Source organism: Diplotaxodon limnothrissa, linkage group LG18 (genome assembly GCF_057381915.1).
Source record: "Diplotaxodon limnothrissa isolate DT_005_m linkage group LG18, D_limnothrissa_male_GT1.1, whole genome shotgun sequence".
Classification (NCBI taxonomy): Eukaryota; Metazoa; Chordata; class Actinopteri; order Cichliformes; family Cichlidae; genus Diplotaxodon; species Diplotaxodon limnothrissa.
Genome location: NC_140613.1, coordinates 40,490,766 through 40,514,911, shown reverse-complemented (window position 1 = coordinate 40,514,911; position 24,146 = coordinate 40,490,766). Strand labels below are relative to the sequence as shown.

The window sequence follows — 24,146 nt, the reverse complement described above, 5'->3', positions numbered from 1 at the left end:
TTCTGCACGACACTGCAGACCAGTGCCGGAAGTTACATGAGAGTTGTGATTGCAGACAAAAGCTTTGAGTTTCGTTTTGTTCTGACGGTAAACAGAAATATCAGCACAGAGAGGCGCTTCTCATTTCAGTTCACTCAACTTCTCACGTTCTGCACTCGCAAACCAGAAAAGAAACCAGTGATACGTCTGACAGGATGGAAGTCAGGTTTATTAAAAATGTTTTTCCCCCCCAAAGCTGAGAGAACGCAAAAGCTACACAAAAAAGAAAGGTGCAGGGGGCTGGACACTGACAAACAAAAGGAGATTTAAAAGCTTCATTTGAAGATTTTTGCATGTCACTTCGTCTTGTGCTTTGGCCTTTAAAAGGAGGAAATGCATCGCACTTTTAGCGTTTGGCTGGATGTATTCCGGAGAACAGCAGCTTAATTAAAAAGTAAAGGTTTTGATTTGACCTAAAACCATAAAGAGGTGTTCTATTGTAGCCAATAAAACCTCGCTCAAAAGAAACAAAACTGCTTTCTAAAGTCTCTTATTTCACTTTGTGCCCAATAAAACAGCAGCACATCTTCTCCTGCTGGTCCATAGTCTTTGCCGCTGTCCAAAAACATAAGCTCATAAAAAAAAAAAAAAGTAAAGAAAAAGAGGAAAAAAATAATAAGAGACAATTTCAGATCTCCAGTTGCTACTCAGCCTGGCAGCCTCCCTGCATCACGAGTCAAAGCTCCAACACCTGCTGAAGGAACTGCACGTCTTCAGACGAGCTCGAGTACCTGTGCAGAGAGAACGCACACCTGTGACCTCTTGTTGTTACGGGAAAAAGCAATGAATTAAAGCTCCTCTCCAACAGCTAAACAATAATAAAACGACAAAAGGCAGAAACCACAAAAATAATTAACATATAGCAGTTGGACTGTATAACGAGGCATTTTTAAAGTTCACCCAGACTAGCGTGGCACATCACTAATGCAGAGCTGAAATCACTGCTACCACACTGAACAGTTCATGAAAATATTACAAAAATAATTTCTTTAGATATATTTTGTGTGTGTACTTTGATTCCAAACAGAAGCCAGTGAGGTGACATTTGGACTTCAAGAGTGGAAGATTAAACACGATTACACAGCAGACAAGCAGGCTTGAATTGGATCAGATGCACAAGGATTTATCTTTATTTGTGAGCGTGTTTAAACAGTTATTCCTAATTCATCCTGGGATATTGCCAGGAATGTGTCTTATGGAGAATCTTAAAGAAATTTGACATTTCTGGTTCAAATTGTCAGTGAGCGTCTACAGCCATCTGCAGAGCACAAAATGAATGCAACAATGAACACAGCAAAATACGACAATATAAACACCAGATCTATATATCCAATCGGATTTTTTGTTTTATTCATGTCTTATTAGTGTTTGGCTTCACACTTTTGTATCCTGATCGCGCTCTTACAAAAGTTTTTTTCTTCAGACGGCCTCATTAAAATACCAGAAATGACTCAACTAAAAGGACAGAACATGATTACAATGTAAATGTCATGTTTTCAAACAAAGGTCCAGTACCCTCTATGACACCAGTCTGAGTGCTGCAGTAGGCCTGTGCTTGTTGCCGTGTTTTGTACAGATGATACAAACCTTAATTGTTCCTTGACTGTTGGCAGCGATTAATACATTTGACTCCTGAAAAACAAAAGGTAACACTTAGAGCACAGATAGTTAATTACCTGTAGATTAATACTCAACACAATATTCTGTGTGATCTGAAAACAACAATCCTTTGCAAGAAAGTGTGAGAAACTCCAGATGTATTCTTTCTCAGAGTGTCAGGATTTTAAGGTGTGACTGACACCGTCTCAGTTCTATGACCGCAAACTATGGGTGTGGTGTCCCAACAAAGCAGGCTCTTTGGGTTAGCTGGCTCAACAAAACCTACAACTACACTCACAGATGAAGGCGGGGCAGGGGTAGGCAACTCCAGGCCTCGAGGGCCGGTGTCCTGCAGGTTTTAGATGTGTCCTTGATCCAACACAGCTGGTTTAAATGGCTAAATGACCTCCTCAACATGTCTTGAAGTTCTCCAGAGGCCTGGTAATAAACTAATCATTTGATTCAGTTGTGTTGACCCAGGGTGAGATCTAAAACCTGCAGGACACCAGCCTTCAAAGGCCTGGAGTTGCCCACCCCTGGCCTAAGGGTACAACCCCCAACTAGGTTTTGCAACCTTTGGTTTTAGAACTGAAGAAGGCTCTTGGACGAGAGGTGAAATGTCTTCAAAACCTTAAAAAAAGACCAGTCGCCTTCTCATTTCAAGCTCCTAGGACATTTGTTACCATGGTGATCTAACTAAGGAAAAAGAAAGCCACCTTTTTACCTGACTTGACAGACCTCACTAACCCATTAATATCGCTTTGTAGTGCACCCTTCAAAGTGCAGTCAATGACAATGTTACTGAGTATAGAGGTGAGCTCACTCCATCAGGCAGGGCCCTCCAGCAGACAGCACTGACAAACTCGTTGGTGTCGTCCTCCTTCTTATCCTTGTCCAGAACGCTCTTCACTGTGTCAAACTTGAATGTTAACAGTGTCTTGGAAAGTCCTTTGTAGTACAGATACAGGGAGTTGTTCTCACTGCCTGTACACACACACACAAACACAAGTATTTATGGAATGTAAGCATGTTATCGTTTCTCCCACTGAGGGAGTGATACAACACAGACAATTTGACAGTAATGTCTTCTTTGAAGTAACTGCTCACCACAGGCAACGTAGTCTCCGTTTGAGGCCAGGCCCACAAAGTTCTTCTCGTTGATGTGACCCTTGAAGGAGCGCAGGCAGTGAGGTTTGTTGACATTCCACAGCTTCAGCTGACTGTCCGTCGAACTGAGGACAATAGCGCAGAAAGAAATGATCAATATGGAACCGGTGGGCCTTAGATGATATGGCGTGATAACCCACTGGGGCCAAGTCCAGCATTTTCATTTTATCAGGATTCAAGGATCAGGATTTCTACTCTGTGTGTAGAAAGATTCTCCATTGTTCGGCAGCGGTGCTCGTTTCAGTAATTATGCAAATGTCATTTTTATAACTTGTTTCTTAAATCCAGCTTCACAGACAGAGTTACATCCATGTCAGTTTTTGAGGGCTCCACGATGTAAATGAGCCTTTATACATTTAGTGTTTCATGCTCTCTTTAACCCAGTTTACATTAGACAGCTTCTTTATGATATTATAAGCAGAAAGTACACCGTAACAGGTTTTACAGAATATTTTCCTTTGCAGGAAAAAGAAACCTTTCAGATATTAAATGGAAATGCAAAGCCGACAGATGTACTTACGCAGAAACAATTTCCTCTCCGTTGACGAACTTGGCATAGGAGACGGCCTTCCTGTGGCCTTTGAACACCATGATTGGCTGCTTAGTGTTGCGGAGATCATAGTAGTGAACACAGTGGTCTAAGAGAAGAAAGCAAAGTTTAGCATGTGTTCAGATGGGAAACATGAGGAAAATCGTAGATTAAAACAAGTCTTAGATCAGCTCCATTTAGGAGCCACCACAGCATTTAGAAAAGTGCAGTTAAATTTGGACTTAGTGCAGTTTAAATTCAAATGCAGAATGGCTTTCCATGTCTGCTTGCTTACTTTGATAACCCAGTGCTACTCAAGACACTAAACCATCTACAAGGCCGAGGAGCAGTTTCCTTCTCTAAGCTGAGACGGCTTCGTCGTTGAGACACAGGAAGTTTGATAAAGCCACAGCAAGATACTTCTGGATAACGCTTGTACGCTCTGCTCATCCAGTGTTACAGTGTTTCTGTGTATAACCAAATATTTCTTACAACTTTATATCTCCTTTGGGGGACTAATGAATAAGGTATTCAGCAGTTTTTCTGGACCACAAGAGTCAGTAGCTGACAACAAAGAAACCACAGTGATGTGAGAGAAAAATCAACAACAACAATACTCCAGGTTTGTCTGGCTGAAGGGAGACAGCTGGGTAGAGTAAAATCTGTTTCCCCCTTATTTAGTCTGAACTTAACTTCTCATAGTAAATACCAACCAAATGCAGGCGGACGTCAGACACTGCACCTTCACATTTAAACCTGCTGCTACACCAGCTTCAATGACACTTGAAGTGTCCTTAGATGCAAGGTTTACACAGTTACAAGGTTTTGGTACAACCTATGCGGTGTAATCAAAAGCTTCTGAGCTGCTTTCGCCCAATGAAAGTCCAGTTCTATGTTTGCACTTGATTTTGGCATTTTGGCAGAGCTTTTCGACATCACCCTGGCTTAAGGTTTAAGAGAATTTTATCTCAAAATCTTTGCTTTTCCACAACCAAGACTAAAGTAACAACAAACAAGATAAATCACACATGAAAATCTTTAATTTCCATCTCACCTGCACAACCGAAGGCCAGATGATATCTGGAGGTTGGGCTGAATTTAACACAGCAGACGTTAGCCTTAGCCTCAATGCTAGCCACTGAATTGTCAAGATTAGTTGACCACAACTTGACTGAAGAAGAAGAAGAAAAGAGCATGCATAAAAAAAATAAATAAGGGCTGATACATGGTGGGAACATTATTTTTAGATATTGCATCCCTCTCTTACCTTTAGCATCATCAGAACCTGAGGCTAAAAGCTTTGGGTCCATGAGATTGAAGTCTACACTCCAACACCTTTTTTCATGTTCCTGGAAAGGAAGCAGAGGAAACCTTAAAAAGCCATCATTACTAATGTAATGCCTAACGTAATGAAGCTGCGCTCCAAGCATCACACCTGGTAGACTTTGGACCTCTGGCCTGTGAATCCATCCCACAAAATAACAGTTCCCTCATAGTCACTGCTGGCCAGGAGGTTTTTGTGATAACTGCTCCAGCTGATACAGCTGCAAAAGACAACAGGAACTTGAAATATTCGAGTTTGGCGCTGCTTATTTCACTACAAACTAAGTTATCATTTCTTTTCATGAACTGTATGATTAGTTTTTTTAAAGTCACAATTTTGGAAAAAAGCATCCTGTAGATTTTGGATCCATACACGTGACTCAACATGTGGATTACTAAGAGATCAGCATTAGAGGAAATGCATTTATCAGTTTCCTTCACCTGATTTTGGAATTGCAAGTCATTTCGTTGACAGGGTAGTGGATGTCCACTGCATCCTGGATCACAGTGCCGTACTCAAACACCTTGATCTTTTTGGTTACGCCAGCGATGGCAAAGTAGTCACAGTCTCGGTCAAACTCAATACTGAAACAAAGGAAAATACGGTCAAAGACAGTGACTGGGCTCATCACACACACGGTAAAATGTCACGAAACAACTAAAAGATGATGTCCGGTCATACGTAAATCAAACGTTTCTTTTTTTTATACCTAGACACGATACTGGAGCCATTATAGAGGTCACTGGCGTATGACAGGGTGGCCAGCGGCCGCACAGAGTTATAGCGAGTGAACTTTGACAAACACTCCATGAAATCATCCAGCTGATTCAGGTTCCTGCCCTCATCTGAAAACAACACGCACACAGTTAACACAGCATTTGTGAATTATACACATTGTGGAAAAAAACCAAATGGAGTCGTTGCCCATAACTAAGAGCTTAAACACAGATGCCCTGCTTTAAGAAATAATACCAGTTTTCCAACTGTGTGCAAATGAAAACGCCATAAAAATGATCTGACCACAGCAGTCTAAACCCTCAACAACAGCACCTGTGATGCGGGACATTTTGCTGGAGAAGTAGCACTGCTCTAGATCCTCAAAATGAGCTGTGAGCCTCTTTCTTCTTGACGCCAGGGTGCTGTTGTACCAGGTCTGACGTTTTCCCTGAGGAAACAGTCCCAAGAGCAAAGTGAAGGCAGTGCCAGAAACCTCAGAGTGTATTTATAATTTTCCTCCAAATACATTTGTGTTAAAAAGCTACATCTAAACGTGACAGGCCCCCTTATTAAAACGCACCAGCCATTTCCAGCTCCAGATATTAAAGCTTTGCTGGATTTACAGTTATAACCCCAGTAAAATGATCTTTTACTGGGCCTTGGTGCAGCCCGTTACTTCATCATGTCTGAAACAGTTTTTACTCCAAGCTAATTTGTTTTTTTTAAATAAATAAATCTCTCCGCTGTACCTGGGCTGCTCCACCAAATCCTGGAGGCTGGTTGTAGTCGGGTTGGTCTATAATACTACTGCAACTGCTCAACACAGAAACAAACACACAAGACGTGGAGTAAGTCACACCACACAGCGACTGCTGAAGCCTCTGGCATCTCGACTGTATGCACTGGCTTTGTTCCACACAGACAAAGCAGCCGTTGTAGAGCAAGAGGCAAAATGTTTTCGTGAGCAAGCACACATCTGTGCTCGTAACGAGCTCCTGTTTTGGTAAACGAACAAGGTGAATATGGTGTTATTATGTTCTGCATAGACACATTTATTATGCGGCAGACATCAGCATTACCTGGGTGCTGGAGAGGGAGCTTCCACATTAGGCACAGTACACTCAGCCTCCATCACAGGAGAGTACAGCCCACTCATTTCCTGGAAAATGACACCAACATAACTTGTTTGTCCATCTCAAGCTGTGATGATGAGCGGCCCCAGGGTTTTGTGATTTCACAGCATAATATGTTTTTATAATCATGCATTCTGTTCCCCCGTATTTTCGCAAGAGAACATGTGAATGAGGGCACAGCAATCCATCTTTGGACTGCGCTTTGTCAGTTTACCTACCTCAACACGTTTGATGTCTTCTTCGAGGAAGTTGAGCTCTTTCTGCAGTTGCTCTAGTTGCTGCCAACAAAACCAAAAACACAACTGAACGCGCTTGCCTTTGTTAACACCTACAAACTGATCAGGAAGGCTAGCTCTGTGGTCGGCATGAAGCTGGACACTCTGGTGACAGTGGCAGAGAAAAGGACATTAAAGAAACTGATGGACATTATGGACAATGCTGGGCATCCTCTGCACACGGCCATTAACAACCAGAAGAGTCTGTTCAGTGACAGGTTGCTTCTCCCAAAGACAAGAACTAACAGACTTAAAAACTCCTTTGTCCCACACGCCATCAAACTGTTTAACTCCTCTCTGGAGGGGAGAGGGAGGGGAAACAGGAGGACAAAGGAGGGGGGAACAACTAAGCTGTAGTGCCTCTGCACCTCACTGTACAATACCTTTTGTGCAATACTTTTGTAAATAGTCAACGGTGCAATAGACTCAATACTTGAAATGTGCAATTCACTTGTATTTTTTTTTTTTTTTTTATTCCTATTTATTCTATTTATCCCCTTCGTATATTTTATTTATATTGTCTCTGTATTTATATATATGTGTGTGTGTATAACTCTGTAACTTCTGTCGGTGCTGTGCTTTTTTGGAAATCGAATTTCCCAGAGGAACCCACCCGAGGGATTAATAAAGTTCTATCTTATCTTATCTTATCTTAAACACTTAACGAGTTCTGGTGGACTGACACAAAGCTGGGTGTCAGCCATTACAAATACTGCTCTTTTCTCAGCACCGTGTCAGCTTTGTGTGGGAAATTTGTGCAGCGTACCTCTCTCTTGTTTCTCCTGGCTTCTTTAAGGAACTCCATGAGGATCTGTCTCTGAGCTGCCTGGGATTCCTAGTGGAGATATGGACAGCTTACATAATCAAGTATTACTTGAAATCACAGAATAGTTTTGCTGATCTGCTGAAAAGACACTCGAGATATCATTTGTTCTCAGTTCAACACTAGCTTTCATCCTCAGAAAAGCACAAAATAATAACAGTAGTTCTAAAGCTTGTGATTTATCATTTTAGTTGTACTTTCGTCTCTGGCTTTACTTCCATCCCAGCTACAGGAAATGAAAGCAGTGCTGTGCAGAACGGGGAAGGATCCTGTCATGAAAAGGTTCACACAAACAAACTACTCCGGCCAGTGAATGCAGCTTGTTTTGGTGAATATGCTGTCGTTCAACTAAATTCTCACCCGTGTTTCCACAACTGTGGACTAGCCCAAAGCTAATGTTTACATTTAACTTTAACTTGGCGTTAGCAACAAATTACCTGATCGACTCCTCCCCCTCCCAAAAAAAGCCCACAGTCACATTGAGCATTTCTTTTCCTTCTTTAAGTGCACTGCAAAAAAAAGACTCCACACTATGCAGCAGGTTGCACATCACACCTCAGCAGCCAACAATGCTCGACTGGCAGTCACACTGTCACTGTGTGTTTTAGTATATTATAAGCTGTGCTTTAATTTCAATTTTAACTTTGGCTCATCTTGTCACTGAAACAACACAAACAACAACTTCAGTGCCAGAATCTTTTTTTGCAGCGATTCCCTTACTTTGACTTTCAGCACGTTCTCCTTATTTTTAGCTTCTTATCAAAATGCAGTGTGGATGACTTAGTTCAATCATTTACTTTCTATAATTAAAAGAAAATGTGCTTAAATAAATATAAGTCTGTTAAAATCTTAGACTTTAACCAATGTTTTACCAAGCGACCCTGTTAAATATCTGTCATTTCACCAACCAACTATCTATCTATATTTTTGTAATATATCTATCTATATCTATATATTAAAGTAAAGAAATGATACCATTTTCCAAAAAAACGTAAGCTGATACATCTGTGATAGAATATTTTAACAACTTTAAACACTTCAGGCTTCGAGTGTGAACATATCAGAATTGAGTTTTATATTCATTTGAATATTTAACCATTTTTGATCCAAACACTGTGGTAAACTCTTTCCTCTGGTTAACCTTCAATCGAACCATGAAAATGCTCAAGAACACCAAACCTAAGGGTCTCTGGCTGTTAGGCAAATACTGATGACAACTGTGTTCTTTGAAAGCATGTCATAGGTTTCAGATGGAGATAATAGCTGACTATTTCTATTCAATTCTACTTAATCTTCAATGAAAACCAAAGAGTAGCTCCAAAGCAAACATCTCAAGGACTGAAAAGCACCACCACACCCACACTGACTGATGCTGACATTTAAGACGGAGACTAAGATTCACTGACGATTAAATCTAACATGTTGATGTTTTTTGGATTATATTTAAGGTTTGGATAGCTGAGTAACAACAGTAAACACGGGAGGAATACTAACAAAACATCAAAAATACACAGTTAAGTGGCAGGGACCTAAATTTGACTGATATGAAATATCTACATGGAATCCAAAACTGGTAAATCAGAACTGATTAAATAAGAAGAATGACAGGCTAAACAAAAACAAGCCCAATCAGATATGAAATATGTCCAGAGGCAAATTATCACACACATGCTAACAATCAATCAGCAATGAGTGTATACAGAATAAGCAGCAAGGCAAAGGAAGACCATTAACTATATACAATATCACAGCTAACTATGGAGCCCTTATTTCTGAACTAGCTTGGACAGACACCAATTAGCTGAATTACTGGGCTAGCTCTTGTGTGAGTCTGTCTGCTTGTATGACAGTCAAACAGTGACACACGGCATGTGTTTGTGTGAAAAAGAAACAGAAAGACGAGCATGTGCTTGACAGCGAGAAAGCTCAAGGCGTCGTGTAGCGCCATCTGAAAATCTGAAAGACGTGTTTGTAGCATCCATACTTGCAATTCAAAGGCTCCCATTTCAAAACTGGTCTGGATTTTACATCTCATCATCAATGCAAGTCTTAGATAGCGCTGATGAAATCTAAGGATGTAAAGTCCTACTTCTCTTTTTATGTCACGTAAACTGACAAAAAAAAAAAAGGATGTGTGAAACTGCCCAGAAACCTTCTGACAAAAGCAACATCTTTACCATTGCTACCAGTGCTATATACACATACAATGCCTGATTTATTATCAACATCTGAAGTCTAACGCAACCCAAAAGAACTTCTTTGTGCCAGGAAGTCTGACAGAGTGACGCATTTAATGTGATGGACATCCTGCTGTATTGGAGCGCTTTGAGGGGTCCAGAAAAGCGCTATATAAATGCAATCCATTATTATTATTATTATTAATATTAAATGTTTGTCACATTCTGTAAGAGGGAACACCTCAATAGTGCGGTCTGATACAATGATGACCTCGACAGCAAACACATTATTGTGTCATCAGAAACTCAGAATATTACACAACTTCTGTTTGTTTCAGATTAAACGGATCAGAACCCACTGCCTCCAAAACAACAAGGTCTTAACTGGACGTCATAAATTTCATTTGTTGTCTTTCCAGAACAAAAAGTGGACATTCAGTGGATATTAAAACATTTCCATTATGTTTTATATTACTGATTGTTTTCCACTGTGACAACCTTGTGATAACATTTAAAGAATAAATTTAGAAAACTTGTAAAAGGATTAACAAGCTATCAGCAAAACATCACTTTGACTTTTAATTGAAATAATTATCCATCCATTTTCTTCCACTTATCCGGGGCCGGGTCGCGGGGGCAGCAGCCTAAGCAGAGAAGCCCCGACCTCCCTCTCCCCAGCCACCTCCTCCAGCTTGTCCATGGCAACACCAAGGTGTTCCCAGGCCAGAGAGATATAATCTCTCCAGCGTGTCCTGGGTCTGCCCCGGGGACTCCTCCTGGTGGGACATGCCCGGAAAACCTCGCCCAGGAGGCATCCTTGTCAGATGCCCGAACCTCCTCAACTGGCTCCTTTCGATGTGGAGCAGCAGCAGCAGCTCTACTCTGAGCCCCTCCCGAATGGCCGAACCTCTCACCCTATCTCTAAGGGAGGCCAGCCGCCCTTCGGAGGAAGCCCATTTCTGCCGCTTGTATCTGCGATCTCGTTCTTTCGGTCACTACCCACAGCTCGTGGCCATAGGTGAGGGTAGGGACGTAGATCAACCGGTAAATTGAGAGCTTCGCTTTTACACTGAGCTCTCTCTTCACCACAACAGACCAGTACAGTGCTGAAATAATTAACCCTTTGTAATTCTGTCTCTTCACTGCATCTTGTGCATTTTTCACTGAAACCTACAAGATCTATATCTACAAGCTCTGATCATGTGATCAGTTTCATGACTTAATAGCCATTAATTATGAACCTCCTCGGTTTACATGGATTGCATTAACAAACTTTACATCATTTTAAAGAAAAAAAACCCTCCACTGAAACCCATGAAAAGCTAAAGAGCTAAAAGAGTGAAACAAAAACAAAGAAATGCACAGATCAGCCTCTCACTTACCGCTTCCAGCTGCTTCTTCTTCTGAAGCAGCAGCTCGAGCATCAGGTTGACATTTGCCAGGTCCAAGTTCTCCTGATCAGGACTCAAAACATCCTGGAAGACCTGCCACCGAGACCCATTCTGAAGGTCAGAGACACTGATCAGTTACAAGTAACAAAACATATTTTTAAGATGCTTGACATCTTAACAAGGAGAGAAAGAAATGAAATCAGTTTCAGAACATGCTGTACTCACTGGATGATCTAACTTTAGCCTCTTCTCTTCTGACCTCTGTTTTTGTTTAAGGATCAGTTCATTTACTGGGATGTGGTGAGGCAGGACAGAGGAAGTTGTAGACAAGGGATAAATAAGAGAGGAGAACCGGTGGAGTAAGTATATGACAAAGAAAAAGACATTGTCACAGCTAAGGAACAACACATTTTACTTGTGATGAATAAAAGAAAAGTGGCAGCGACATCTAGGGCTGGGCCATATTATACCGTTCACGGTAATACCGGTATAATGTTAGGCAACGATAGGAAAATGAAATATCGCGATAGAATATGAGTAAAACGCGCATGCGCAGTGCCTTTGTTTTCATACGCACATGGCCGATTGTTGAGTGAAACAGATGAACCAGAATTGGTTTGTAAAAATGGTGCAACTTCAGTGATGTGGAACTGGTTTGGTGTTTGTCCATCAGATACACGACAAAGCACATTTTTTTGCAGAACATGCAAGCGGCCGTCGTTATTGTCGTATTTGTCGGACTAAGATGCTCTTAAATCTGGGAGTAATCTGGGTCCTAAACTCCGTATGCTTCAGGTCAAACAACACTGCAGCATCACTGAGAGTAGGGCTGCCACGATTAGTCGACTAGTCACGATTACGTCGACTATCAAAATCGTCGACGGCTGATTTAATAGTCGACGCATCGTTTGAAGCTTTGTAAGATCACAAAAGACGCAGGAATAAGTAGCAGGATTTAAGAGTGTAATAGCGGACTGAAACAGAAGATGGCAGCACTGCATGTACAAGGATGCCAGCTGTCACTACCCGATCCGTACCGGAAACCCGATCGGTACCCCGCATGCGCAAATCTTACGTCACTTCCTCTCTTTGCCAACATTGCGACATTCAATATATTTGAATGATACCGTTAGCGCCCAGTTAGCTCCTAGCATTTCTCAACAGCTCTGCCTCCTTTTCGACTGCCCGGGACATTTAAACAATGGATAATCCGTATACAAAGAAATTCATGCTTTTCTCCTCAACAGAGAGCGTCCCCCGATTGAGCAACAGCGCCGTAAAATAAGAAGAATGGCGCCTAATTATAGAGTTAATAATGCAGACTTTGTAATATCTCACGTGTAGATTCATCAGCCAGATGAAGTGTTTACAGTTTGTTTACAGTTTTTTTTTTTACAGTTTCTTAATTGACAGTGATAGCGCACATCATCATCACTATTCCAACAATCCTCTCCTCACAGACAAGCATAAACACACTCGACTATCGCTAAATCAGATTTAACACACGTTTGTAATGACGATAATTCAGTTTATAATAGGGTTTATTCGCTCAGTCAGCAGGTGGCGGTATCCTCGTACACTGGGGAGTAAACTGCCATTAAACGAACAGAAGAAGAAGAAAACATCTGCACATGCGCTGTACGGATCGGGTAGACCCGATTTGTACGGTCAGACTTTACACATGCGCAGTAAGGATTGGAGAGTTTTTGTCTACATTGTACTGAAATGCTTCATTATTGCAAACATTTTAAGATATACTTGTTATTCTTAACATCTTAACAGATACTCTGACCCATAACTATCGTAAAACGCTACGACCGGAAGTAGAAACCTTTCGTGCATGCGGGGTACCGATCGGGTTTCCGGTACGGATCGGGTAGTGACACCAGCTGCCGTTAAACCCCGAAGAAGAAGAAGCAGTGTCCCAGAATTCATAGCGCAGCCCTGCTCAGTTTCCAACAATGGCGGCAGCTAGTTAGTTTTAATATTACTCTTATTATTCTTTCTGGGTCACAAAATAAACGTTTCACATATTTTCAGGCGAGAATGTAGCTGTGTAAACTTCAAATATCTGCTCAGTTTATCAAGACACCACATATTTTCAAAAGCGCTCTGACGTTTTCAGAGACATCTGTTACCCACTAGCTCGATAGCTAGCCGGGGGCTAGGTTCACTAGAGCCGTTAGAACACTGGACTCCCGGCAAATCGTTTTCAAACCCACCGCCATCTTTCGCTACTCAGGTTAAACATGATATATGAGTCACTTAGATAACTTAAAAATGTTATTGTTTGGCTTTTTTCAGTATTTTATTTGTTCCTGAGTAAATCGGTTTGGCTGAGATTAAAGTTATAGTTTTTACACAGCTGAATAAACGTCAAGCAGACAGCTGATCATCAGAAGTGTGAGATGCTGGAGAATTTACTCCGGTGTCCTGTTATATTTTAGATAGCAAGGAGTTTATTAAACTTCACTGAAACAATCTGCAAATTTCATTAAAATTTAATAAACTATCATCCTGTCTTTATTGTTAGTTAGCATAGACCTGAAACACTTAAAGCTGTAAGCTAATGATAGTTATATAAGAGCAGATGCTGCTGGTGCAATAAGCTGTAGTTTTACGTCCAATGGATGATGATCTGATTAGTCGACTAATCGCAAAAATAATCTGTGACTAGTCGACTATCAAAATAATCGTTTGTGGCAGCCCTAACTGAGAGTTAAAAACTGTAAATTCTTTCATCTTTAATAAAACGATCAGCATTGCTGCTTTACCAGGTGTAACTATGAAGTTTAACTTCCAGGCACAGCCCGAAGAGGAGACATGGGCCCATCCTCCCGCAGGAGGCGCCATAGGGGTCGGGTGCATTGTGTGCCGGGTGGCGGCCAGGAGCGGAGGCCCTGGCGGACTGACCCCCGGCTGCCAAGACTGGCAATAGGGACATTAATGAATCAATGGTACAGAAGTGGAGGAAGCAAGAATGAGTTTAATAAAGTTTGATTTATCTGACTGCTTTGTTTCGCTTAATGTGCCTTATAATCCCGTGCACCTTATGGTCCGAAAAATGCGTACTGCACACTGCAGTTTAATGTGGAAGGTTGTCTTTTTGTGCTAGTAATGTTGTGGAGTTGTATTTTGTCTCGCATCAATTATATCGTCAGTTACATCGTTATCGCAAATTTTCAAATATATATCGTGATAAATATTTTTGGCCATATCGCCCTGCTCTAGCGACATCTTTATCATCATGCATTTAAATACCTACACAAAGTGTTTCCTTAGATTTTTGTTTGGCCCATTTATGACAAAAAACTTTCAATTTTGACTTCATTCAAATACAAAAGTCTCATTTTAGTACTGATTATGAGCTAAAGACAAATCAATTCAAATATTGTGATTTTAAAAACCATGAAGTGCAAAATTGCCATAACAGCTACATTTTAATGTCCAAGTTAAAATGAAAAGCTCTGAGAAAAATGATTCGTTTAGGAGCTGATCATCTGACTGTTAGAAAAAACCAAAACATAACAAAACAAAAAACCCCTCCAATTCAAAATACCCACCAAGAAAGTTTGGGTAGACCTGATCCACATTATCGATAATATAGTTACACTTGGGACATCTGTTGCTGTCCTCCAGACTCTGGCGGATACACTTGAAACTGCAGGATGGAGAGAGAACAGATAAATATTATGGATATATCCAGCTCCACATTTCAATCCAAGATCTTACAAGATTAGCTTTAAATGATTCATAGTCAAAATAATCTTTATTCATCCCATACTGGGTCTTCTTCGGATTATATGTGACCTTCAAAAACAGGTTTGATCAAAGCCAGTGCTCTGATCCTGTTAAGGATATCTGCTCACACCGACATCACCAGAGAGTAGACAAACTATCTCAAACTGAGGCATAACTTGCTAATGCGCTGATCTTATTACTTGGATCTTTGGTCATGTTTATTATGAGCATTGAAAAACAAGAAATGAGAATTACTGAAAGCAAACACAACAGGCATAAAGAACACTGAGCCAACTGTGGATTACCAGTAATCACGTTAAGCTTTCCCATAACTTTGCTGAAGAGTCTACAGGCTTATATTCAGCTTTAAACCATTTACTGTCATTAAAAACTTGTTCATATTTTTGCTGTTTGGGGTTTTTTGTTTTTAGATTACTGCAACCAGCTTTGCAGTTCAATACTGACAGTCACACTGTCACTGTGTTTTAGTATATTATAGAGCTGCGCTTTAAATTCAATTTTGGCTCATCTTGTCATTGAAACAACATAACCGAGATGAAATTACCTCTGTGCCAGAATCTGTTGTGCAGTAATTCCCTTACTTTGACTTTCAGCACACAACCTTTTCCTTTTTGCTTCTTATCAAAATGCAGTGTGGATGACTTAGTTCAATCATTTACTTTCTATAATTAAAAGAAAATGTGCTTAAATAAAATATAAGTCTCTTCTATTTTAGACTAAATTAAATATCCGTCATTTCATTATCGATCAAAATAACTAGGATTTTTGCCAAAAAATAACACTATTTCCAGTAGATTTTACTGATTCTGGTGGCAAAAAGCCATTGTGCTTACTTTTTTGACGTTAGCCTAATGAATCCTGATTAATTGTCTGTGCAAAACAAACAGAAAGCCTTTACAGGCTTTCCACATTAGTGAAAAGTTGAATTCAGGGTTCATTTTCGCCTTGAATACAAAACAATATTGGTGGCCTCCTCTAAAGGAAAATTACCAGGATTATAAATTAGTTGGACATGTTTTAACCCTGAGCTTGCTTTTACTTATTGAACTCCCAAACTAAAACGCAGAAATGTACACCAAACAGACTCACTGCTTTAACCAATCTTGCCTTTGCAAGATTTCGAGTCAGAAAAACTCTTGGGTCTGACCAGAGCAGAAGTGAGGCTTGCCTGGTGTGCAGAACTTGGATTGTCATGGGTTTGATGTTGCTATTAAAATATAGCAACACTGATGTGACGGACAGGACTACTTGGAACTTCCTCTAGAAGCCCATCTGTAACATTAAAACATGCCCAAACAATAAAACAAAATTCAAGAACAAAAATACTAAAAAATAAATAAATAAATAAAAAACCGTCATAAGTTTTTTTAAGTAATCAGCTGTAAGTATGGATGGCCGCAGAGTGCATGGCTTTTGTTAAAGAGAACTTCGTTCCTTCAGTCTGTGACATTTGTTGCTCTACAGCATTTGGGACACTGTCGAATACTTTGCTGTGCGTAACTCTCTCTGCAACACAAACACTCACCAAAAACTGTGCCCGCACTTCGTCATGTGTGCCTCGTCTATCATTTCGAAGCAAATGGGACTGAAAAACAAGCAGAAGCCCGGGTCATCGTGCAGCTCTCAAACTTTTACGGAACTCACCCCAAAGCTCGAGTGCAATACAAAACTAACCAGACGAAGTCGTTGCTTTTATCTTCGTATGAATTCAAGAGACCGTTGTACAGTGGTGCCTGATGCAGGGATCTCTTTCTGTTACCAGAGGACGCAGACGGTCTGCTGAGAGAAGCTAAGCCGCCCCGGGCTGACGGCACGGCGGCCAGAGTTGGCACTGACAGGCCGCCCTCTCCGGCCGCTGCAAGGGTCCGTGAGGGCACAACGTTTCCAGAAGTGCTCCCATTACTTGTGGGAGCGCTGCTGCCACCGCCACCGTTTGTATTCCCAGTGCCTCCTGTACTACTGCTGCTACTTGTGCTGGGCACTGAACTCGCCCCAGCAGCGCTTTGCTGTGGCCGGTTGCTTGACATCATACAAGGCCGACTAGAAACTCCCCAAATCCGCTGCGTTGCTATTCAAAGCATCCGGAAAGAGCAGCTATTTGGCTACTTTAGCAGATTTGCTAGCTAGCTGGTTTGCTTATGTGCTAACATCCTGGGAGAAATACAAGAATGGCCAAACATCCAGCGGAGAGAAAAAAAGGTTGGCCGTCGTTGTCTGGTTCAACGTTTGTCACTAGCAGCGAATTCCAAGAGCGCTGGAATCTAAAGAGAAAAACAGACACGAACACTGTAACGGCCAACAAAATAAGAACGGCTGCACTGTTCAGAAGATTATCCGGCTAGCTACTGTTAGCAACAGAGAGAAATCTCTTGAGTTTCCTCGATTACTCCGGTAGCCGCAAAACTTCTTGTTTTAAATTATCGCCCCCTAGCGAGAAGGAGTTAAACCGCGCTGGTGGAAATGTACAATTCAGGGAATTATCGACTCAGGAAAAAAAGAGCACAGCTTTTAATTTGGCTTTCAGTATACCAATCCTAGTCTCTATAACTGTTTTAATGCTTGTACGTTTAAGTAGTATCATAAAGGATATAGTCCTATGACCCATGCCATGAAAAACAGACATTAATGTTTATTGGAGGTCAATGTAGCAGTGCTGAATTAAATACTATCCTCGTATTTAACACAGGGACTTTTCTCAGTGTTAATAACAACACTGGGAAAAGGAGTTTGTTTATTTCACTTCATGCTATGTTATGTTACTCTGTAAAATACTTTTTGCGATGTGATTATATTATTATTATTATTATTATTATTATTATTATTACTACATGTTCTGTACTACATTGTAAAGCCTACTTATAGTAATTCAACAGAAAAAAATGTCTTTGGTTATGGACTTTTAAACATGTGTGCTGTTTTATTTCCTTGTTTTCTTTCTATTTTTGTAACCCCTTTAAACAGTGTGTGTGAAACACAGTTATCTCGGCTGAAGCTAGAATTACTAGCTTTTTTATAACTTCCCGCCATACTGGCTTTTGCTGCTATCCAAAGCTCAAATCACACAAGGAGGTTGTGAGATAATGTCCACGGAAGCTTTGAAGAAAATTAGATGAACAGGTGGACATGTTTACAGAGATTCATTGATTTATTGGAGAAATATAATAAGATGACAATGTCCAGTTCATAAACTCAACTAACAACATGTAGCCATGAAAGTTAGTGGGGCAGCTACTTAACACACAAACAACAAAAGAACATCAGGCAGGGACACATATTGCATGTATGCATTTTTGTCATCATCTTCTAGATTCAAGATTAAAGACTCTTTTTTTGTTTTTTATTATGATATTTAATGACACAAATCTTGAAAATATATATACTATAAGACTGGGATTTAAAAATATCGCACACTTGGACTGAACAGGCTATGTGTATCTATAAGTAATCTGTATACCTGAGGGATGTAATAGTGTGGAGTGGTAGAAAAGTGTACTTTACAAACAGCTTCCACAGCATGTCTTTATCCTGTCTTCCTTCTCTCACCCCAACCAATCACAGCAGATGGCCCCGCCCCTCCCTGAGCCTGGTTCTGCTGGAGGTTTCTTCCTGTTAAAAGGGAGTTTTTCCTTCCCACTGTCACCAAAGTGCTTCCTCATAGGGTGTCGTATGATTGTTGGGGTTTTCTCTGTATGTATACTTTAAAGTCTACCTTACACTCTAAAGCGCCTTGAGGCGACTGTTGTTGTAATTTGGCGCTGTATAAATGAAATTTAGAATTGAAAAAGATTTTTACATTTTTTTTTCTAAAATGTACTGCATATGCAGATGTTAGCTTCCCTCAGAGGACTCTGACATTTTCAGTGCAAAAATCCAGTTGAAATGATGAACACATCTAAAAATGTTGCCACATATAAAAATCCATAACAAGAGGACCAAATGAAGAGTTTTGTGTAATCAGCATCCGCTACTGAATAAAAGTCGGTAACTGTGATAGAACACAGATTCAGTTGTTTAACACATGAATACTGCCTCAGAATTCACTTTTAAGTTAAGAGGTAAGTACATCTCAAGAATCAGACGTGTATCTGCGGCACCACAGATGTCTCTATTTAAGAAATACCTCCAAATATTACAGAGATTTCTGTCCACCACACAAATGCACGGTGGCTCCCGTGCTTGTCATTCTTTCCAGATTGCCTTTTTACATTAAAAAAAATAAAAACTCAAGCAGGTAGGTCACATCCACAAAGTGCAGCTAGGGGCCGAGCCAACACAAACAGCATCGTGTCATTCAGGCATCCACCTGCAGCTTTGCAAATAGAACCCGAGGAGCACTAACATATTCACGCTCACAGTTTGTCCAGCCTGCTACTTGATTTTTCCATTTTTACCTCCACGTGGGCAAATAAGGGGTCCTCCACGTAGGCACGCACGACATTGGATTTTCCCATGTTTTTGTTTGCGGAAAGAAGTTTATATGTTTCATTATGGAGCCCAGTTAGGATGGAGAGTACGTTTTTTTCAGCTAGAGGAAAGTTACTGAGTACGTCGAAGAGCAAATGAGTTTCTCTGAGAGGGGACCACCATGTTAAAGGGGCTTCCTCTGTGCTGCATGCAGGCGGTGAATCATGCTGAGTTTAGAAGAAGCCAATGGAAAGTCACTGTGCTAATATCAGTAGTGATGCAGTTTTCACAAAAGCTCCAAAAAGAGGAAACTTTTTTCATATTTCAACAAGGCTTTAGAGATCAGTAGAAAATATAATTTGAAAGAAAAAAAAGGGCAATTAACGAGGCGACCGTGGCTCAGGGGGTTGGGAAGCGTATCCGTAACCGGAAAGTCGCCGGTTCGATCCCCTCTCTGTCCTGGTCTTGTGTCCTTGGGTAAGACACTTTACCTTACCACCTACTGGTGTTGGCCAGAGGGGCCGATGGCGTGATATGGCAGCCTCGCTTCTGTCAGTCTGCCCCAGGGCAGCTGTAGCTGCCTCCACCAGTGTGAGAGTGAATGAATAGTGGCATTGTAAAGCGCTTTGGGTACCTTGAAAAGTGCTATATAAATCCAATCCATTACTATTATTATTAATGAAAGTGTGAAGCTTCCAAGCAATGAAGCAAATGTTGCCCAAATGTCGCAGCTATTGATTTGAACACCCTCACTGCTGAATCCTGAATCCTTGGAGTGAAACACCTGCAGCACTGTCCACACACCATGCTTCATGTGTCTTCCCCCTCGGCCCATCTCCCTGCCCCACTTCTATTTCACACCAGTGGTGGTGAAAAGCACTCTTTTCTTCATTCTTCCCCCTTCTCATTTGTCCTCCGCATCAGCCTGGATTTTCTCCCATTGGGCCCCCTCCCTCTTCCTTTTTCTTTTTTTTTTTTGCATGAGGATCCAGGTTGTGTGTGTGTGCATGTGTAGAAAAGAGAGCACAAGGGGAAGGGGACATGGAGCTGGCCTCGGGGTCGGTGGGGTCAAGATGGACAAGCTGAGATGAAGGATAATCGGTGGAGGTCCCTTACAGTGGGGGGTGAGGCCCCGGAGGAGCACCCCCTTTCAGACGCTCTACCAGACACCCCACTCCCTTCTATGGCTCTCTTCCTCTCTTTCTCTTCTGCCTCTTCTCCTCCATCCTCTGTTTTTGTTGGAAATTTAAAGACCCCCTCCCCCCCTCCTCCTCTGATTTCTCTTGTCCCCCTCTTCCTCCAAATGCAGTTGCAGCTGGATTTCAAAGGGCACTTCTGCAGCAGAGAAAGCTGAATGTTTAGCAGGCTGCGTTTGTGGAATTCCTGCCTCCCACTCTTTAGGACCGTTTTTTGCCCCTTCAGGGGCCCCTGCCATAACTGCCGGTGACCTCCCCCTCCTCCTCCATTTCCATCTCCAACCTTGAGCCAGGGCCCTGTTGGCAAATTGAGCCTCACAAAAAAGTAAAATAGCAGGGCCTGAAAGAAGGAGGCAACACTTTAGAAGGTGTGGAACAACAAAAAAGTGGACTACAGGAGGCCTTTTTTTGTGGATTTATTATTAAAGATTTAATTTCTACTTAAAAGATAAATAATGACTTATTCATAAAAAACACAATGTGCAGTTTCAAGACTTTAAACTCATCTGGGGAAATATCACTTCTTAGTGATTTTTAAGGATCAGTATAGATTTTGTTTGCAGCTTCTGGAAACATTTCAGTGAGGACACCTGTCTTTTGACTTAGACGGCCTGCACAAGATGCCAAAATCTATCTTCCCATTTGCAAGGTATTCATCATGGCTTGAGATATTCATCAATGTACGATAAGCTTCAGAGCTGGCGCGGAAACAACAAAGAATTTAAGGAGACCTGCAACACTTTAAATGCATGTTTTCTGTTTTTTTGCTTTCGAATGCAAAAGTAGTAGCATTACTGAGTTTCTGCCCGAAACACGCTTACATGCACAAGCTCTAAAGGCAGGGAAAAAACAAACAGGGTGAATATTGAGGTTGAAAGAAAATGAGTTGACCATTAAAGGGGCCTTTCATTTGCTTTTGTGAGAGACTTCAACCACAGCCCTTCCTTCCTCCAGAGGACAGACTGCTCCTGATAATGGAAATTACAAAAAAAAAAAAACAATCCGCTGGACCTTCAGTAATATTTTGTCATTTTTGCATAAAAAACAGTATCAAAAGATAGTAAAATGTATTTTTTTTTGCTGTTGTAACACTTCACTATGCAAGTATATGTCTGCATGTATGCAGATGCACACAGCTTTTCATAGAATCTGTTCACTGGGCACCTACAAACGGACAAATCTGTGTGCATTGCATTATTTCGCCATCATCCACCTTGGTTTAATTTCTTCCTCTCTGCCTAACCCCCTTTTTTCAGCCTTGGCCCACACGAGCACAAGAGTTCAGCACAAAGCAGGTAGCATATTTGGATGGTAAAAAAAAGACCAAAAAAAACAACCTTTTTCACGTGCAGGACAGATGTTGTGCCTGTCTGTGCTGCACCAGTGAAGAGAGCCAGAGTGTGAGTGTGTGAGTGAGACTGCAGGAGGGAGGGACGGCGGGAGAGAAGAAGGAAAAGGAAGAGAGAAGGTTACTCAAACTTTACCTATTTCATTTAGGGGTAATGCATGTGTGTGAGAGAGAGAGGGGAAAAGAAAGAGAGTGAGGGAGGCTCATAGGGAGAAAACACTTCTCCTCCCCCATCCCAGCCACCATCATTCATCCTTTGCCAGGTTAGAGAGTCCCATTAAGAAGACATGGACAACAAAACCTATACTGTAGCTTATGCTGCGATTGTTTTCTACTCAATCTGACACCAGTTTACACAGTAATCCACTGTGTGACTTATGAATATCATAATGCAAATATACATTATGTAATATTATAGCATAAGATAGTATAATATAACGTATTAAAACTTGCAAGTTGCGCTTGTGCACTTGCCCACGCACAAGTGCACTTTTTTCCTGGACCATTCTCCACATTACCAGATGCACAAATGTTTCAAGATAGAGAAGGACGTCAGACCTCACTTTAAGCTCCCTTTAACTCTCTGAGTTCAAAGCCGTCATCGGTGATGACCCCCGTTTCCAACCCCTACCAATGACTATAACACTAACCCCATGCAATCAAGCCAAGTCATTTTTTTCATTGCTCTCCGTGGGACTTCCAAGTCCCAAGTGGAAGTAAATCACCATGGAGGTGGCATTTGAAGGATGAGAGCCTAATTTTACTCACATGTAGCAGAACAAATTTTTACAAGCTGGTTCCTCCACAAATACACCCAGTGTCAAACAAATGCAGTGGATTCATAAGCATCCTGTTAGGTTAGAAGGACATCACACGAACTATATTTGCCGTTTGGTTTGGATTTCTCCGGCCTATTTGCATGTTTAGCAGCAGTCTTGCATTGCCACCTTTACTAGAGTAAAAGGGCCAGGATACTCCTCCCACCGACAGTGATGATGGATGGATAGGTGGATGGATGAGGTCAGGACAAGAATAATAAATGCATAAATAAACTTTACAGCCTTTTTCCTCTCTCAACTCTGGATCAGAGTGATGCACAGCGCAGCAGCAGAAGAAGAGAGGAGAGGATTTCCCTTGTAAAACTCAAGTGTGAGGGAGAGGGTAGGACGCCTCCCCCTCCTCCTCCATCACCACCACCACCACACTTCCCCTACCGGTGATGTCAGGGCGGGTAGGGGCTCCCTGATAAAAACCTTTGGACTCGGGAGAATGGGAGAGAGAGAGAGAGAGAGAGGTGAAGGAGTGAATGGAGGAGGATATTACTACAATTGCATAAACCGGTGGAGAAGAGCAGCAGCAGCAGCAAAGAGCGCACAGAGACGCACAAGAAAAAAAGAGGAGTTCGAGCGCAGACGCAGAACTCTGATTGACTCTGATGGACTAACGCATTCGTCCTCTTACAGAATTTATAGGGACGCTCAACAAGTGGGGCTTTTGCTATTTTAGGGCTGGCACTTTGCGCTGCGCTTTATTTTTTCCGCTCTTTTGCAGTGCTTACTCCGATCCACCTTGCGGTCAGATGTTTCTTTTCTTTTTTTTTTGGAACAGGACGCACTAAACTGATGCCGCAGTGGTCAGGTAAACAGAAACAGCAGGTCTTGAGCAAAGAAGGAAACCAGATATCAGATGATTTTATGATTTAGACAAATTTGCCAATTTTACTTCTTCATAAAACAAACATTTGCGCTGATAATTATTTCTAACATACTAAATCAGACCGGTGTTTCTTTACCTCGTGGGCTTTGTGCAAGGCTTGCACAGATAGTTCGGTGTATGCTCTTTTCCCTCTAAGATGAAATAAAGAGTCAGAGGCTGCAGATATACTGCGGACACGCACGGGAAAGGGGGCAACGCGTCCCCACTAAGTGTCTGCGCAAAGTGCACGCGTGTGCCAAGCAGCGATTTAGCTTCACTTCGCAAAAACTCTGAATTTTTGCCGTGATTCTTTAGCAATATTGAACACCTGCTTTTATTCCAAATCTACAGCTTCTAAAAATCCTCAAGTTTGAGTGAGAAACTTTAAATGTCCTCGCGAACTCTTTGGGATGCACTGATGTATGTTTTCATCTGATTGCTTTTTTGTTTTTGTTTTTTAAGTAGGTTCATTACAGTTAAAAAAACAAACAAAACAAAACAAAAAAGACAGAAAAAACAGCTATTTTTTCTGTTGCTTGTGAAAAAAATGCGCAGATTTCTCTCATC

At 41.4% G+C, this 24,146-nt stretch overlaps 1 protein-coding gene across 1 annotated transcript; it reads right to left on the bottom strand.

Annotated features, from left to right (window-relative positions):
* cop1 (COP1 E3 ubiquitin ligase) lies at positions 1–17,280 on the bottom strand. Its single transcript, XM_085378320.1, has 20 exons — positions 16,611–17,280; positions 16,462–16,521; positions 14,738–14,835; positions 11,400–11,464; positions 11,166–11,285; positions 7,550–7,618; positions 6,727–6,786; positions 6,455–6,534; positions 6,125–6,188; positions 5,709–5,823; positions 5,368–5,503; positions 5,099–5,242; positions 4,770–4,878; positions 4,602–4,683; positions 4,389–4,505; positions 3,326–3,443; positions 2,746–2,870; positions 2,462–2,622; positions 1,627–1,671; positions 1–770 (listed from the first exon to the last, which is right to left on the bottom strand). Exons 1-20 carry the CDS (start codon positions 16,964–16,966, stop codon positions 753–755), a joined length of 2,142 nt encoding a protein of 713 aa, XP_085234446.1. The 5' UTR covers positions 16,967–17,280; the 3' UTR covers positions 1–752.
* Between the last annotated feature and the right edge of the window lie 6,866 nt (positions 17,281–24,146).

Excerpts from the sequence above, each read along its gene's own strand:
- cop1 (XM_085378320.1), bottom strand. The coding sequence starts at position 16,966 with ATGATGTCAAGCAACCGGCCACAGCAAAGCGCTGCTGGGGCGAGTTCA. Across the intron at positions 14,836-16,461 it reads AAGTGCGGGCACAGTTTTTG|TTTCAAGTGTATCCGCCAGA; the intron begins GTGAGTGTTTGT and ends TCCATCCTGCAG. Across the intron at positions 2,623-2,745 it reads CGGAGACTACGTTGCCTGTG|GCAGTGAGAACAACTCCCTG; the intron begins GTGAGCAGTTAC and ends GTGTGTGTACAG.